This window comes from Leuciscus leuciscus, assembly GCF_965113295.1.
Source record: "Leuciscus leuciscus genome assembly, chromosome: 17".
NCBI classification, from domain to species: domain Eukaryota; kingdom Metazoa; phylum Chordata; class Actinopteri; order Cypriniformes; family Leuciscidae; genus Leuciscus; species Leuciscus leuciscus.
This window is the reverse complement of record NC_138741.1, coordinates 38,807,345-38,825,173: the sequence shown is the minus strand read 5'-3', so window position 1 is coordinate 38,825,173 and position 17,829 is coordinate 38,807,345. Positions and strand designations below refer to the sequence as shown.

The 17,829-nt window shown below is 37.9% G+C and overlaps 3 protein-coding genes across 3 annotated transcripts in view; 2 read left to right on the top strand and 1 right to left on the bottom strand.

Annotated features, from left to right (window-relative positions):
- The window catches only part of LOC309478992 (uncharacterized protein), a gene marked incomplete at its 5' end in the record, with an annotated part of 132,100 nt that overhangs the window by 29,089 nt on the left and 85,182 nt on the right, over nucleotides 1-17,829 (bottom strand). The gene's annotated exons all lie outside the window — the stretch shown is intronic.
- Nucleotides 1-17,829, top strand: part of dph6 (diphthamine biosynthesis 6) — a 131,066-nt gene that overhangs the window by 48,019 nt on the left and 65,218 nt on the right. The window lies entirely within an intron of this gene.
- On the top strand, nucleotides 2,582-16,667 carry LOC309479367 (uncharacterized protein). Its single transcript, XM_082143463.1, has 10 exons — nucleotides 2,582-2,628; nucleotides 6,897-7,002; nucleotides 7,822-7,892; nucleotides 7,999-10,018; nucleotides 10,205-10,285; nucleotides 10,455-10,487; nucleotides 14,169-14,222; nucleotides 14,422-14,472; nucleotides 14,582-14,614; nucleotides 16,231-16,667. The coding sequence occupies exons 4-10, from the start codon at nucleotides 8,029-8,031 to the stop codon at nucleotides 16,485-16,487; spliced, it is 2,499 nt and encodes an 832-aa protein (XP_081999589.1). The 5' UTR covers nucleotides 2,582-2,628; nucleotides 6,897-7,002; nucleotides 7,822-7,892; nucleotides 7,999-8,028; the 3' UTR covers nucleotides 16,488-16,667.

The window sequence follows — 17,829 nt, the reverse complement described above, 5'->3', positions numbered from 1 at the left end:
TTATAACATAGTATAGTTGACCTTTTGTCAATCTGATTACACAAATCTTTCATATTTCACAGGTTTGTTCTGAGATTGAACAACAGGTGCATGCTTTGGTCAGCTGTGCAGCAGGAGATGGGTCAAAGGAGGTAAGTGTGTGTTTCTAATGCTCAACAGGTAGTTAAATCTCCATTAACTTTGGTAAGATGATGCAAAATCCTTATAAACTATTGATGTCTTTAAAATTTCCATAAAAAGTGTTTTATAACATAGTATAGTTGACCTTTTGTCAATCTGATTACACAAATCTTTCATATTTCACAGGTTTGTTCTGAGATTGAACAACAGGTGCATGCTTTGGTCAGCTGTGCAGCAGGAGACGGGTCAAAGGAGGTAAGTGTGTGTTTCTAATGCTCAACAGGTAGTTAAATCTCCATTAACTTTGGTAGGATGATGCAAAATCCTTATAAACTATTGATTTCTTTAAAATTTTCATAAAAAGTAATTTATAACATAGTATAGTTGACCTTTTGTCAATCTGATTACACAAATCTTTCATATTTCACAGGTTTGTTCTGAGATTGAACAACAGGTGCATGCTTTGGTCAGCTGTGCAGCAGGAGACGGGTCAAAGGAGGTAAGTGTGTGTTTCTAATGCTCAACAGGTAGTTAAATCTCCATTAACTTTGGTAGGATGATGCAAAATCCTTATAAACTATTGATTTCTTTAAAATTTTCATAAAAAGTAATTTATAACATAGTATAGTTGACCTTTTGTCAATCTGATTACACAAATCTTTCATATTTCACAGGTTTGTTCTGAGATTGAACAACAGGTGCATGCTTTGGTCAGCTGTGCAGCAGGAGACGGGTCAAAGGAGGTAAGTGTGTGTTTCTAATGCTCAACAGGTAGTTAAATCTCCATTAACTTTGGTAAGATGATGCAAAATCCTTATAAACTATTGATTTCTTTAAAATTTCCATAAAAAGTAATTTATAACATAGTATAGTTGACCTTTTGTCAATCTGATTACACAAATCTTTCATATTTCACAGGTTTGTTCTGAGATTGAACAACAGGTGCATGCTTTGGTCAGCTGTGCAGCAGGAGACGGGTCAAAGGAGGTAAGTGTGTGTTTCTAATGCTCAACAGGTAGTTAAATCTCCATTAACTTTGGTAAGATGATGCAAAATCCTTATAAACTATTGATTTCTTTAAGATTTCCATAAAAAGTGTTTTATAACATAGTATAGTTGACCTTTTGTCAATCTGATTACACAAATCTTTCATATTTCACAGGTTTGTTCTGAGATTGAACAACAGGTGCATGCTTTGGTCAGCTGTGCAGCAAGAGATGGGTCAAAGGAGGTAAGTGTGTGTTTCTAATGCTCAACAGGTAGTTAAATCTCCATTAACTTTGGTAAGATGATGCAAAATCCTTATAAACTATTGATTTCTTTAAAATTTCCATAAAAAGTGTTTTATAACATAGTATAGTTGACCTTTTGTCAATCTGATTACACAAATCTTTCATATTTCACAGGTTTGTTCTGAGATTGAACAACAGGTGCATGCTTTGGTCAGCTGTGCAGCAGGAGACGGGTCAAAGGAGGTAAGTGTGTGTTTCTAATGCTCAACAGGTAGTTAAATCTCCATTAACTTTGGTAAGATGATGCAAAATCCTTATAAACTATTGATGTCTTTAAGATTTCCATAAAAAGTGTTTTATAACATAGTATAGTTGACCTTTTGTCAATCTGATTACACAAATCTTTCATATTTCACAGGTTTGTTCTGAGACCGAACAACAGGTGCATGCTTTGGTCAGCTGTGCAGCAAGAGATGGGTCAAAGGAGGTAAGTGTGTGTTTCTAATGCTCAACAGGTAGTTAAATCTCCATTAACTTTGGTAAGATGATGCAAAATCCTTATAAACTATTGATGTCTTTAAGATTTCCATAAAAAGTGTTTTATAACATAGTATAGTTGACCTTTTGTCAATCTGATTACACAAATCTTTCATATTTCACAGGTTTGTTCTGAGATTGAACAACAGGTGCATGCTTTGGTCAGCTGTGCAGCAGGAGACGGGTCAAAGGAGGTAAGTGTGTGTTTCTAATGCTCAACAGGTAGTTAAATCTCCATTAACTTTGGTAAGATGATGCAAAATCCTTATAAACTATTGATTTCTTTAAGATTTCCATAAAAAGTGTTTTATAACATAGTATAGTTGACCTTTTGTCAATCTGATTACACAAATCTTTCATATTTCACAGGTTTGTTCTGAGACCGAACAACAGGTGCATGCTTTGGTCAGCTGTGCAGCAGGAGACGGGTCAAAGGAGGTAAGTGTGTGTTTCTAATGCTCAACAGGTAGTTAAATCTCCATTAACTTTGGTAAGATGATGTAGAATCATTACCTTAGCATTACAGACGATTAGGACTGTGTGCTGCAATGAATTCTCACATGCCCTGATTGTTTGATCTAAGAATTCACTTTATGTCATTTTCACATTAGTTGTTTTGGATACTCAAAGCATCACCATGTACTGCCGTGTTATCCAAATTTAATGTTCAGTACTCAAACCTTTTCAGATCTCAACAACGTCTGATTCTCAGCTGACATGTCATGACAACACTCAACAGGTAATGTACTTTCCATTAAAAATGAGCATTTAATAAGCATTTATTTCTTAAATGTTCTTTAGTTGGCAACAACAGTGATTTTTAATTACAAACTTAAAGAATTAAAAAAGATAGTGATAGGCTGATGATACACAGGACAACATTTTGAGCAATCTTGCCAGGCAACTTTTTTTGACCAATGTTGCTTGGGCACTTTCCCAACTGAGAATGGGTAAAAAAAATTTTTTTCAGACTTTAAATCAGTCATGGGCCCTGTGTCTCTTCTGGTTGCCCACTGATGCCAACATTAACCCAAGTTGCCCCGCAACGTTGCTCATAAAGTTGCCCCATGTATCATCAGTCATAGGAATTGTTTAATTTACAATGGTATATGGATGATGGTTCATTCTGAGCTAGCATGTGTATCATATGTTGTATGTCCCCATACTTACTGCTTTTGTCATTTTGTGGGGGATGGGTAGAAGTTCAGGGTGTGTTTTGTCAAACTGCACAATGGTTTGTGTGTCGTATGTCCCCCATACTTACTGCTTTTGTCGTAAGTCCCCCATACTTACTGCTTTTGTCATGTTGTGGGGGATGGGTAGAAGTTCAGGGTGTGTTTTGTCAAACTGCACAATGGTTTGTGTATCGTAAGTCCCCCATACTTACTGCTTTTGTCATGTTGTGGGGGATGGGTAGAAGTTCAGTGTGTGTTTTGTCAAACTGCACCATGGTTTGTGTATCGTAAGTCCCCCATACTTACTGCTTTTGTCATGTTGTGGGGGATGGGTAGAAGTTCAGGGTGTGTTTTGTCAAACTGCACCATGGTTTGTGTGTCGTATGTCCCCATACTTACTGCTTTTGTCGTATGTCCCCATACTTACTGCTTTTGTCATGTTGTGGGGGATGGGTAGAAGTTCAGGGTGTGTTTTGTCAAACTGCACAATGGTTTGTGTGTCGTATGTCCCCCATACTTACTGCTTTTGTCGTAAGTCCCCCATACTTACTGCTTTTGTCATGTTGTGGGGGATGGGTAGAAGTTCAGTGTGTGTTTTGTCAAACTGCACAATGGTTTGTGTCAGGGATGGAAATTAACTTTTTTGTCCACCGGCCACTGTGGCTGGTGGATTTCAAAATCTACCAGCCACTCAATGTTTTTACCAGCCACTTTCTTGTTTTTAACCGACAATGTGTAACTGCATGTGAAAATTAATACTATATTCTAAGATCTACAATACTTAAGCAGTTTATTTAATCTCAAGTCTCAATGAAATACTGACATTTTCTCTTTCTCTCTTATATATATTTCTCTTTTTTACCTGGATGTGGCATTTGAATGATTCGTGGTCTTTTATGGCTTCCAGTTTTAGGTTTTTAGTCCCAATAATGAAACTAGGGCTGGGCGATATGGACCAAAAGTCATATCCCGATTATTTAGGCTGAATATCGATATACGATATATATCCAGATATTTTTTACGCAAAGTGAGAGCAAATGTTCAGTCAAAGTCAAAGCCAAATATGACATGTCACAAGTAGTTTTATTGAAACCGGCTATTTCCACATGCACAAGTACTGTCCCCCTTTACTTAACATAAATTGTAAGAATATGACTAATAGTAAAGACTAGTACTAATAAATAAACATTAGGCCTATGCTAAAGCTATTAAATAGCAGTTCCAAACTAGTTTTTGTTAATACAATGTTGGTATGAGCCACTAGAGTCATTTAAAAATATTAAAAATAACACAAAGAAAAATAAAGTGGCATTTTGGGGTTAATATGGAAACGACAGTTACCATGGTGAATACACAATATTAACAATAACTGTTAATGAACCATGGAAACTGCTCCTGGTGAATAGTATGAAAATCATCCCTGCATTACTTTTATTTTGTGTAATTTACAACGTAACGGCGTTGCATGCTCGTAGTTTATTTTGCACTTTATATACAGTGAGGCGATACACAGCGCGCGCCGCCGCATTTGCGCGTGCATTTGAAGAGTGTGCGCTATGAGAACAGGATAACGGCTGACGAGACAGGACAAGAAAGTCCGTTTTTCTGAGGTGAAAGACTTTATTTCAGCGTACACTTATGTCCTCTAAAAGTGTCCGCCGTCTGTGTGAAACAGTATATTTTTATTTACCCGCCACGGTGGCCGGTAGGTGAAGCGAATTTACCCGCCACAACACAAAATCACCCGCATTTGGCTGGTGGCGGGTGCTAATTTCCATCCCTGGTTTGTGTGTCATATGTCCCCCATACTTACTGCTTTTGTCGTAAGTCCCCCATACTTACTGCTTTTGTCATGTTGTGGGGGATGGGTAGAAGTTCAGTGTGTGTTTTGTCAAACTGCACCATGGTTTGTGTATCGTATGTCCCCCATACTTACTGCTTTTGTCGTAAGTCCCCCATACTTACTGCTTTTGTCATGTTGTGGGGGATGGGTAGAAGTTCAGTGTGTGTTTTGTCAAACTGCACCATGGTTTGTGTGTCGTATGTCCCCCATACTTACTGCTTTTGTCGTATGTCCCCCATACTTACTGCTTTTGTCATGTTGTGGGGGATGGGTAGAAGTTCAGTGTGTGTTTTGTCAAACTGCACCATGGTTTGTGTATCGTATGTCCCCCATACTTACTGCTTTTGTCGTAAGTCCCCCATACTTACTGCTTTTGTCATGTTGTGGGGGATGGGTAGAAGTTCAGTGTGTGTTTTGTCAAACTGCACCATGGTTTGTGTGTCGTATGTCCCCCATACTTACTGCTTTTGTCGTATGTCCCCCATACTTACTGCTTTTGTCATGTTGTGGGGGATGGGTAGAAGTTCAGGGTGTGTTTTGTCAAACTGCACAATGGTTTGTGTGTCGTATGTCCCCCATACTTACTGCTTTTGTCGTAAGTCCCCCATACTTACTGCTTTTGTCATGTTGTGGGGGATGGGTAGAAGTTCAGTGTGTGTTTTGTCAAACTGCACAATGGTTTGTGTGTCATATGTCCCCCATACTTACTGCTTTTGTCGTAAGTCCCCCATACTTACTGCTTTTGTCATGTTGTGGGGGATGGGTAGAAGTTCAGTGTGTGTTTTGTCAAACTGCACCATGGTTTGTGTATCGTATGTCCCCCATACTTACTGCTTTTGTCGTAAGTCCCCCATACTTACTGCTTTTGTCATGTTGTGGGGGATGGGTAGAAGTTCAGTGTGTGTTTTGTCAAACTGCACCATGGTTTGTGTGTCGTATGTCCCCCATACTTACTGCTTTTGTCGTATGTCCCCCATACTTACTGCTTTTGTCATGTTGTGGGGGATGGGTAGAAGTTCAGTGTGTGTTTTGTCAAACTGCACCATGGTTTGTGTATCGTATGTCCCCCATACTTACTGCTTTTGTCGTAAGTCCCCCATACTTACTGCTTTTGTCATGTTGTGGGGGATGGGTAGAAGTTCAGTGTGTGTTTTGTCAAACTGCACCATGGTTTGTGTGTCGTATGTCCCCCATACTTACTGCTTTTGTCGTATGTCCCCCATACTTACTGCTTTTGTCATGTTGTGGGGGATGGGTAGAAGTTCAGGGTGTGTTTTGTCAAACTGCACAATGGTTTGTGTGTCGTATGTCCCCCATACTTACTGCTTTTGTCGTAAGTCCCCCATACTTACTGCTTTTGTCATGTTGTGGGGGATGGGTAGAAGTTCAGTGTGTGTTTTGTCAAACTGCACCATGTCCCCATACTTACTGCTTTTGTCATGTTGTGGGGGATGGGTAGAAGTTCAGTGTGTGTTTTGTCAAACTGCACCATGTCCCCATACTTACTGCTTTTGTCATGTTGTGGGGGATGGGTAGAAGTTCAGTGTGTGTTTTGTCAAACTGCACCATGTCCCCATACTTACTGCTTTTGTCATGTTGTGGGGGATGGGTAGAAGTTCAGTGTGTGTTTTGTCAAACTGCACCATGTCCCCATACTTACTGCTTTTGTCATACTACAGTGCAGTACATTTGTGATATACATTTTGTTATTTGTGAAATTAAAATAACTTGTTCAAACCTTAGCCCTATGTCTTAAAGGTGCCATATAATGAAAAACCTTGAAATTTACCTTGGCATTGTTGAATAATATGGAAAGATAAAACTGTTTCTAAATCATTTTTGCCCTTACCTAAGCCACATACCTTCTGTATAGATATCAGAGACCAATTTAAATATTGTATTAATGCATTCTATTGTGCCTTTAACACCTAACTATAGTAATACAGTATAATTTCCTCTAATCAATTATAACTTCTTTTTTTTCAACAGAACTGTAAACATGTCATAATATCTACGGTAGTATCAAGCTTGAATAAATGTGATTGCTGTAGTGGTCCTTATTCCGCTTTTAAGTGGGCTGGTGTGAGATGTAAGGGTAAGTATTTTGTTCAGACAATTTTAATACTTTTAAAAATGCTTTACCATTGAAACCCTAAAACTGTGTAATCTTGACGTTCTAAATGCATCTTTAAATTAGCTTGAAAAAGTTAACTTTTCATTCTTTCTTTCTGTCTTGCTCAGTCTGTCTGCCTGTGTAATTGTGTAATCGATTCATATTTATATTAGTCTTCTCCTTTCTCTGTCAGGGTTCCCACGGGTCCTTGAAATCCTTGAAAGTTTGTGAATCTGACAAAAAAAATTCAAGGCCCTGGAAAGTTTTTGAAAATAAACACACATAGATACAGGTCCTTGAAAGTGCTTGAATTTATTTTGTGCAAGAAGTTTTCTGGAAAAAAATCCATATTATTCCGGTCCGCTAATGTGTTATTTCGTCAACACTTCGTGGCCATATTAGCTTGCTTGATTTACCTTAGTTACCCGCATTTACGCATTACGCTAAGTGTTTCCCGCGTAAGGTACTTTGTGTTGTACGTTGCCATGACGTTCACGCGCGCAAAACTGTAACAATGTATCTTATAAGGTAACAAGATATAACCTTGCTCTCACTTGAAATCTGTCCCCACATTAAGTCCTTGAATTTGAGAGTATTGGACCTGGAAAGTCCTTGAAAGGTCCTTGAATTTGAAGTTAACTAAGGTGTGGGAACCCTGTCTGTTCTCTTCCATCTTATAGCCACACTTTCAAACACACTGATCATCTATCACTGCTTTATCTATCACTTTTTAAAGCATCTTTTCTTGAATCACCTTTTATTCAAATGAAACCAACCTTGTTTATTATATGCTCAATCTAGTTTGTTCCCGCTTCTGGCATAAAACTTGCTACGAGAAAAATGTGAAGCCCAAACCTGACCCCTCAACATCCGTAAGTATGATTTATTGAATAGTCAGATATGTTTTATTTTTCAGCATTTTTCTTCCTTAGAACTAAACTTTCTGAGTATGTACAAAAGATATGTTTACTATTTCAGGATTCCGAAGTAGAATTTTCCAGTGAGAACATGTCGGATGAGGACTATGTACCTAATTCTGTCTCAGAAGGTTCAGACGTAAGCATAGCGTCTCCAGAAAAACTCTTAAACATTAAAAATACTGAAGTGTTCTGCATCAAATCTACTGCAGAAATTCAAAATGGCAGACCATGCCAAGAAAGTGTCATAGGTTCACTCCCAAAAGTTCCAGTCTGCACAGCACAGCTTGAAATGCCTAGTAGGAAAGCCATACAAGTACAAATATCGAAAGTTCACAGCGATGGCAATACTGAAAGCACTGTTGAGGATATCACAGGCACAGGGGAAGATCCATCTTTACAATCTTCAAATATATCCTCTTCAGTAAGCAAGAAGAATTACTGCTACATTTGTGGAAAACCGCAGTCAAAATTTACACGCCACTTAAAAGTCCATGAGAATTCAAACGTCGATGTTGCTCGGGCTTTGGCTCTACCAAAACATTCCAAAGAGCGTCAAAAACTTCTGAACAAACTGCGGAACAAAGGAAACTATGAACACAATGCAGATGTTTTAGCGAATGGGACTGGATTGTTAAAACTCAGACGTAAGCCAAAGAAAAGATATGATTCAAAAGATTATGTGCACTGTATGTATTGCCATGCAATGTTTCTCCGAAGGGATCTCTGGAGACACGTTCGAAATTGTCTTTCCAAACCAGTGGAAGATCAGGCAGAGCCAGGAAGAACTAGGGTCTTGTCTTTGGCAACAATGTCTAATGCAGCCCTCTGCCAACAAATATCACAAGGTGTTTGGAAACTGCTAACTGTGATGAAAGACGATGACATCTCTGCTGCTGTGCGGAGTGACTTTTGCATTCTTCAGCTGGCCCAGTCATTTTACAATAAACATGGGCAAGATCCCACTAAATTTGACTATATTCGACAGAAGCTCCGGGAAGTTGGAAGACTTCTGCTGATTCTGAGAAAGGAATTTTCTGTACAGACTCTTGAAGATGCTGTGAGACCTGAAAAATTCAATGTTGTTATCCAGGCTGTCAAAAAGGTATCTGGGTTTGATGATGTAAAACACTCATTCCAGACTCCAAGCCTTGCCCTTAAGTTGGGCCACTCACTGAATAAGATATGTGACATTGTACATTGCCGAGCTCTAATGGCAGAAGATGGTGAGGGGATAAAGTCAACCCAAGCATTCAAAAAGCTGTATGATGCTAAATGGTCTGAACTCGTTTCCCACACAGCTTTGACCACCTTGAATGAGGGGCGCTTTAACAAGCCGTCTACCCTCCCTTTCACAGAGGATGTAAAACTTCTTCACCAGCATCTTGAAAAGGTTGTTGATTTAGGTTCTGAGAACTTGAAACAGATGCCATCAGCACAAGTCTATGGCGACCTATGCAAAGCAACTCTTGCAAAAATAATTGTGTTCAATCGGCGACGTGGAGGAGAGGTTGCAAAAATGCAACTCAAAGGTTTTCTAGAGAGGGATACAGCTCCCCTACACAAAGATGTTGCTGTTGGGCTAACAAAGTTTGAACAAAAACTTTGTACACATTTTAGTCGGGTGGAACTTAGGGGTAAAAGAGGGCGAAAAGTGGCAGTTTTGCTGTCACCAGACATGGTTGATGCCTTAAACCTCCTCATAAGCAGAAGAAGGGAATGTGGAGTCCCTGAGGAAAACCAATTCCTGTTTGCTCGACCAAGCTGTTTGAGTTGTTATAGAGGACAAGACTGTCTGAGGATCTATGCACACGAGTGTGGTGCACAAAACCCGGAACTCCTCCGGTCGACCCAACTGCGCAAACATGTGGCAACTTTGTCGCAGGTGCTTAACCTGAAAAACCACGAGTTAGACCAAGTTGCGGACTTCTTGGGCCACGATATTCGTGTGCACAGAGAATATTATCGACTTCCGGAGGCTACAACCCAGCTGGCCAAGATTTCAAAGTTACTCCTCGCTATGGAGAAAGATTCTCTTTCAAATCTCCACGGCAAAACCCTAGAAGAAATTGAAATTGAAGGTAATGCTACTAAAGTTGTTACAAATGACATTTTGAAGTTAACTAAGTATATTCATATCCTAAAGATAATCCCTAACGTAGATCTTAATGTAATGTTCACCAGATATTAGAGTTATCACTATGTCTTCTATTTTTACTCTAACATTAGCAATGTTAAGCTTACTTGATACTCAATTTTTTTTTTAGACAAGTTAGACTTTTCTGATTCGGAACATAGTGAAGACAGTGATGCTGAGGAGGCGCATCCACAGACACAAACAGAAACAGGTAAAAGCACATAAACATACAAACATCAAATCAGTAAAGTCAGTGTAAGAAGTGCACCATATGATGCACCAAAACATTATACAGTAGTTCAGAGATGTCACAGAAGCATAATTCATATAGACCAAGCGCCGCTGCTGTTTGTTATAGTATTTTATTTTTCTATTCACAGATACTGATCCTGCCTTAGGAGGCCCATCTAAAGGTATGAGAATACTAAAACTTTTTTAACTTCAAACCCACATGTGTATATATACTTTTGAAACCAAAATGACTGTTAGAAATGTTTAAAATGCAGTTTAGGTTGCTTTTGATTGCTTAAATTATAACATTGTGTAAATGATGCAAGTTTTTGGGGAGCACTTTACAGTAGGGGTACATGAATTACCATGAATTAATGCATAAATTAATGGAGAATTATGAATTACTTCATCCATTAATATCTCAATTATCAGGAACTAGCATGAGTTCAAAATCTTTTATTCATGACCTCATAGATGAAAAACACCTTAAGACATTCACTAAGATGAGTACATCATCATGATTAATAGGTTATTATGCATGATCTTGATGTTTTCTTTTTCACAGAAAACAAGATTTTTAATATCCATTATGGAAAAAGCTATGCTTTTGGTACATGTACTAAAACATTTTTTTTTCTCAAATAAGATTACTTGAATTATTATAATAATATATACAAAAATCTGCATTGCCTCATGCATGCATACAGGTTAGAACAGTATATCAGTAACAGTAATTCATGTGAGAACTAATGTTTTTCATTAATTATGATGAGTTATCAAGCACGTATGTCTTCTTCATAGCAGCCTGCATGTAAATGGACAGACCCCCAACACTGGCCAATCACAGCACAGAGTATGTGAATTCTGTTGACATCCAAATACAGTAGTCATCATTAACTAAGCATTAATTTCTTATGACCTCATCGTGTGTGAACCCTCAAGTAAAGTGGTAACTTGGTCTTCTGGAAATACTGATAAACAGTGTGTTATTAAAGCGATAGTTCACCCAGAAATGAAAATGTGAGGTTCAACTGCTAATCCCTAGGAGTCAGTGATGTAGATGACTTTGTTTCTTCAGTAGAACTCAAAGATTTTTAACTCAAACCGCTGCAGTCTTTCAGTCATATCCCTGATAGCGCACGTACATCTAGAAGATGTCTATTTGACGTCTGCATTTACATCTGCAAGATGTATTATTTAGGTTATTTGCTCATCTGCAATACGTCTATTGGATGTCTCTTTTTAGATGTCACATAGACGTCTGTTAGATGTCTTTAAGATGTTTATAATTTAGAATGTATGTAAAACTGACATCTGAAAGAAAGTTTTTAGACAGCGGATGTTTCCAGATCAAGAGATCTTTAACAGACATCTTGCAGACTTGCGTGTGTCATCTGGGATATAATGGCAGTCAATGGGTCCCAAACATGCACAGACTAAACCAAATACATGCTGTATAAAATGCAAAATGCAAAATACATCTTGTGTATAGGTCACTTATTTGTTTATACAGTGCAGAGTGATTGTGGTCACTACAGCTAATCAGAATGGTAATTACTTGTGCTTATCCTGATTGTTGCAACCGAATTTTGTTTAGCCGTTGTATTCACAATCTCTGCACTGTGTAAACAATGAGTGACATATACAGTCTGTATTTGGATGTAAGACTACTGTATTTGGATTTACATTTACATTTACATTTAGTAATTTGAAAGGAAAAGTAGAGAGGTAGGTCTGTAGTTCTCTACAAGTGATGTGTTAAGTGTTGATTTTTTCAGCAGTTGAGTTACCAGAGCCTGCTTGAATGCAGTAGGAAAAGTGCCAGTATGGAGGGATGAGTTGATGATGTGTGTGAGAGCTGGTAGAAGTGTGTGAGATATGGCTTGTAGAAGGTGTGAGGGGATGGGGTCAAGAGGGCAGGTGGTAGGATGACTGGAGAGGAGAAGTGTAGATACTTTTTCCTCGGTTAGCGGAGAGAAGGAGGAGAGAGGGTGATTGGCTGTGGAAGGGGTCGGTCTGTGCTCCTGTGTGTGAGGAGCTGAGAACTGACTGCTGATAGTTGTTGTCTTGTTGGTGAAGAAGTTCGCAAAATCGTCAGCAGTTAAAGAGGAGGTGGGTGGTGGTGGTGGAGGAGGACAGAGGAGAGAGTTGAATGTCTTGAAGAGTGATCGTGTGTTGGAGGAGCTGTTGATCTTGTTGTGGAAGTAGGAAGATTTTGCAGCATGAACATCAACGGAAAAGGAAGAGAGGAGAGATTGATACATACTCAGGTCAGATGTGTCTTTTGATTTGCGCCATTTCCTCTCCATTGCCCTGAGTTCGGTCCGGTGTTCCCGAAGAACCTCAGATAGCCAGGGGTTAGAGGGAGTAGCGCGTGCTGGCCTGGAGGAAAGAGGGCAGATATTGTCTAGAGAAGAGGTTAGAGTGGAGCAGAAGGTATCCGTTGCGGTATTCACATCCAGAGATGAGAATTGTGGGGGTGAGGGAAGAGAAGAAGACACGGCAGAGGAGAGATGGGCGAGAGAAAGTGAGCGCAGGTTTCGCCTGAAAGTGACTGGTGGTGGGGTTGGTGGTGCAGGGGCAGAGAGTTGTAGACTGAAAGTGATGAGGAAATGATCTGAAACATGGAGAGGTCTCACCAAGATGTTGTCTGTGATGCAGTTGCGTGTGTAAACCAGATCCAGTTGGTTGCCTGATTTGTGAGTGCCTGTGGTGATGAATTGTTTGAGATGTCAACAAATTTTGCACACTGTGCTGTGATTGGCCAGTGTTGCGCTCTGTCCATATTCCTACAGGCTACTATGAAGAAGACATGAACATGCTTGATACCTCATCTTTAATGAAAAACATGAGTTCTGACATTAATTGATATACTCTTCTAGCCTGTATGCATGCATGAGGTAATATTTATTATTTTTCTATATTCCTTTTAATAATTCAAGTAGTCTTACATGCACAAAATGTTTTTTTGTATTTTGAATCATGTGCCATGACTATAGGTTTATCTACAATGTAAAGTAAATACCTTGTTTTTTGTGAACAATGGAAACATCATGATCATGCATAATAAACATAAATCATGATGATGTACTTGTCTTAATGTCTTAGGCTATGTTCACACTTAGTGTCTTTTTTGACAAGAAAAAGTTGACAATGCCGTTTTTTTAGCAAAAAAGAAAACGCTGGCAGCGTTCGGTTACAAATAGCAGCCGAGCGCGTCTTTTGTTGCTATAACAACAGCTGCAACAGTAGCCTAGTGCTGTGTGATGCAAAAAATGTCGAGAAAGAGAAAGTTGGCTCTTGCGATGGCTTTTGAAGTTACCGGGGAGGAGAATGTCGGTTCACAAAGACGTTTGTGGGTGCACGACATTATACAGGAAAGGAAACTGTATGGAGCTCCTTGTGCTCCGAAACAAGGACGATAAGTTTATCTACCGGCACCGTCTCCATTTTTTCTTGTTATTCTTGTTGTTATGGAAACGACAGGTCTCACTACTCGCTTGTCATTGGTCAGCTGTCAAAAAGGCGCTTGACGTAGGGCGTTCTTTTCATAAAAGTTGAACTTTTTTCAACTTAAAAAGACGCTCTGAGCTGCAGAAAAAGACGCCGGCGGTGGCGTCTAAAAAAGCGCTCAGGACTTTTTTGAAAAAACGGTTTACTCCATAGGGTTATAATGTAGAACAGACGCTGGTAGTTCGAAAAAAGACGCTAAGTGTGAACATAGCCTTAAGGTGTTTTTCATCCATGAAGTCATGAATGAAAGACTTTGAGCTTGTGTTAGTTCCTGATAATTCATGAGATTCACACTTGCCATAAAGTGTTACCATGTTTTGAATATGTATTTTATTTTTATTTTTTTAAAGATCATTGCATGAAGGACAAATATCACAGCAGGAGGGAGGAGCATGAACAACCTGGTAAAAGCACACAATCATATAAAGAAAGAACACTGTACTAGGGAATTCTCTAGATCAATCATTTTAGCTGGTTTTATAGTAAAGGAGGATTTTTTGCTAGAGATTTACAGTTTCCACTTAAATGTGTAGAATAATTTATGAAATGTTTGAGTATGTTCCATCAGAACCTTTATTCTGAGCCATTCTATTCATACCACAGGAATGAAGAAAGCTAGGCGGCCTGTTGTGAACCCTACAGGCACCTCAGATGGTATGAGCATCTACCTCACTCAGCCAGCATATCCATTAAGGTTTGATTCAATTCATGCAGACCAAGCAATACTACTGTTTGTTATAGTGTTTTATTTGTCTATTCACAGATATTGAGACTTCCTTTGGAGGCTCATCTCAAGGTATGATGAGAATACTACTAGTATAATGAGAACTACTTATCTATATTGGCCTGTCATGATAACTTTTTGTTGGTCGATATATTGCCCCTTAAAATAATTGTGATAAGTGATATTATTGTCATTTTAAGACCATTTTATGCCAGTGAATGTAAAATAATAATATAACAGCATAATAATGCAAGAAGGCCACACACTTTCAATTAATAAACAAACATTTAATTCATAAATGATTTAGATCATGAAAATTAAGTGTCCAAATATTAGATACCTTAAAAAACTTGAATAATAGTAAAAAAAAATAATAATAATAGTAAATCCACATTTTCTTACAAATAGAAAAAAGACAAATGGACGAAGAACTGTTATGGAGATTTTTCCATCTACAGATTTTTCCTTTTTTTATGTTTTATGTTATGTTTTATGTTATTGTGTTTTTTATGTAAATATAAATGGTGATGTATTGCATTGGCAAAAATTGAGATCATGTACATTTATTGTGCGATAAGTCGATATATTGATTATCGTGACAGGGTGGGATGCAGCGATTATAGATTTTGGCTGTACGATTATAGTCTGAGGAATAATCACGGTTTCACAGTTATCACAGTAATTATTATTCATTAATTCATTTTAAAACACTATTAGTTAAAACAAATAATAGTCCATTTCCAGTCCTGTAATAATTTTACACTGAAAATATATAACAGAATAATGAATAAATAAATAAATAAAAATAAGAATAAAAAATAATAGTATTTGTCTATATAAAATCTTAGCTAAATATTAGCTAAGTATTTCCCTATTAAAGAGGACAAATGTAGTTAAATGCACTTTAAGTTGTGATCAACTATATTACAAAATTGTTTGGTATTTTCATTTTTTTTGGACCAGAGTAGAAACATTGAAAATAAAAAAGCTCTAACTGGCTTTTGACTTAACAATATAGCCTCCTTTTGAAAATGAATAATGCAGTACAGTGAAAATAAATAAAAAGAAACACATCTCTGGTATTGAATATTAGCAAGCTATACATATCCTTTTGGAACAAAACAAGGAGTCAAAAGCTGCAGGACCCACATACAACATGGCCCTCAAATTGCACACTTATCTTCAGTCCTTTCTGTTCATATTATAGTGCAGAAATGTAAGCATGTTCACATTCTCAGTGCTCAGTCTTGACCTCTGAACTTTAAGCTAGCGCACAGTTGGAAAAACTTTTAGTTGCAGCAGTTTTATTCCGTGCAGAAGAAACGCTGTGTTGAGAAGCCTTAACGATTAATTAACCGTGACGAATTAAAGCACGGTTAATAGTGAAATCAGTTTATCGTTGCATCCCTAGTGACAGGCCTAAATCTATATTAGGAAATAAGCAACCATGTAGTCAGGTCTTTAATTTTATTCTTTTATTTACAATTTGATATTTGATGTATGAGGAATGTAACATTGGGCCAACAGTTAAAACCAATTTTACTCTTACGGATTAGTGACCTATACAACAAGACTTGACTAAAGACAAGGGTTGGTAAGAGTGTGGCTGGTTGGGAGAAGAGGGAGAGGAGCTCTGGCCATCATAGTGTTCAACCCAGGGTTCAGGAACCTGTTTTCCTCTTTTGTAGGGAATCATGAAAATTCTGCTGAAAAAAATCTGGATGATGCTAAAAGGAAGCAGAAACAAGCCTGGTCTCCAACTGAAATTGCAGCAGTACAGAGGCATTTCCGCGACCACATAGCAAGGGGTAAACTCGCCACTAAAATTGAATGCCAGCAGTGCAAGAATGCTGAGCATCCAGCTTTGGCTACTCGCACGCTCCAAAACATTAGGGATTTTGTCAGGAATCGCGGCTTAACCCTAAAAAAGAAACAGTCTCATTAGGTGTTTTTGTTTTTTACTTTTTGTTTATATGTAAGCAGAATATTCTTCTGCTGTTAAAGTTTGTTCATGGATTCAGTATGCTTTCAGCAATGTTTAGTTTAGCTGTTATGCTTAGGAACAGTTAAAATATTTAAGTTGTTCTCTTTACACTTAAAGTAAGAGCGTTTGTTTTTTCATTACACACAGTACACACAGGATGTTTCTTGATACACAAAATGATCTTGTGATGTAAAATATTAAGGGCAACTACAGTAATTTTGCTGTAAACAAGAACAAAATAAACTTTGCTCTTTGTTCACAGAATGTGCATACTGTTATGTCTGCACCGCTTGTTTGAATGTTGTTTCTTCGCTTAAATATGATCACCCACTCTGGGTTTTTCTGCAAACAACCGGCTAGATTTACATTATGTGTATAGATAGATAGATAGATAGACAGACAGACAGACAGACAGACAGACAGACAGACAGACAGACAGACAGACAATCCCTTATGTCACTCCCAAATAGTACATCCTTGAATACACACTATAAAAGGTAAGGTAGCATATTTACAGCACTATACAAAAATATTTTACATACTTGCACAATGCGTGCACCATGTTCTGAGTTTGATCATTGGTCCTCAAATATCAGGTATGTCCCTTTAATACACAGTCTTTACTATTGTGTATGTGTTAAGCCATTAGTCCTCATATATCAGGTATGTCCCTTTAATACACAGTCTTTACTATTGTGTATGTGTTAAACCATTAGTCCTCATATATCAGGTATGTCCCTTTAATACACAGTCTTTACTATTGTGTATGTGTTAAGCCATTAGTCCTCATATATCAGGTATGTCCCTTTAATACACAGTCTTTACTATTGTGTATGTGTTAAGCCATTAGTCCTCATATATCAGGTATGTCCCTTTAATACACAGTCTTTACTATTGTGTATGTGTTAAGCCATTAGTCCTCATATATCAGGTATGTCCCTTTAATACACAGTCTTTACTATTGTGTATGTGTTAAACCATTAGTCCTCATATATCAGGTATGTCCCTTTAATACACAGTCTTTACTATTGTGTATGTGTTAAACCATTAGTCCTCATATATCAGGTATGTCCCTTTAATACACAGTCTTTACTATTGTGTATGTGTTAAGCCATTAGTCCTCATATATCAGGTATGTCCCTTTAATACACAGTCTTTACTATTGTGTATGTGTTAAGCCATTAGTCCTCATATATCAGGTATGTCCCTTTAATACACAGTCTTTACTATTGTGTATGTGTTAAGCCATTAGTCCTCATATATCAGGTATGTCCCTTTAATACACAGTCTTTACTATTGTGTA

Bases quoted from the DNA above. Each gene is read 5' to 3' on its own strand.
- LOC309479367 (XM_082143463.1), top strand. From the start codon at position 8,029: ATGTCGGATGAGGACTATGTACCTAATTCTGTCTCAGAAGGTTCAGAC. The intron at 14,223-14,421 runs GTAAAAGCACAC...TTCATACCACAG, and splicing joins GGAGGAGCATGAACAACCTG to GAATGAAGAAAGCTAGGCGG. The intron at 14,615-16,230 runs GTATGATGAGAA...CCTCTTTTGTAG, and splicing joins CTTTGGAGGCTCATCTCAAG to GGAATCATGAAAATTCTGCT.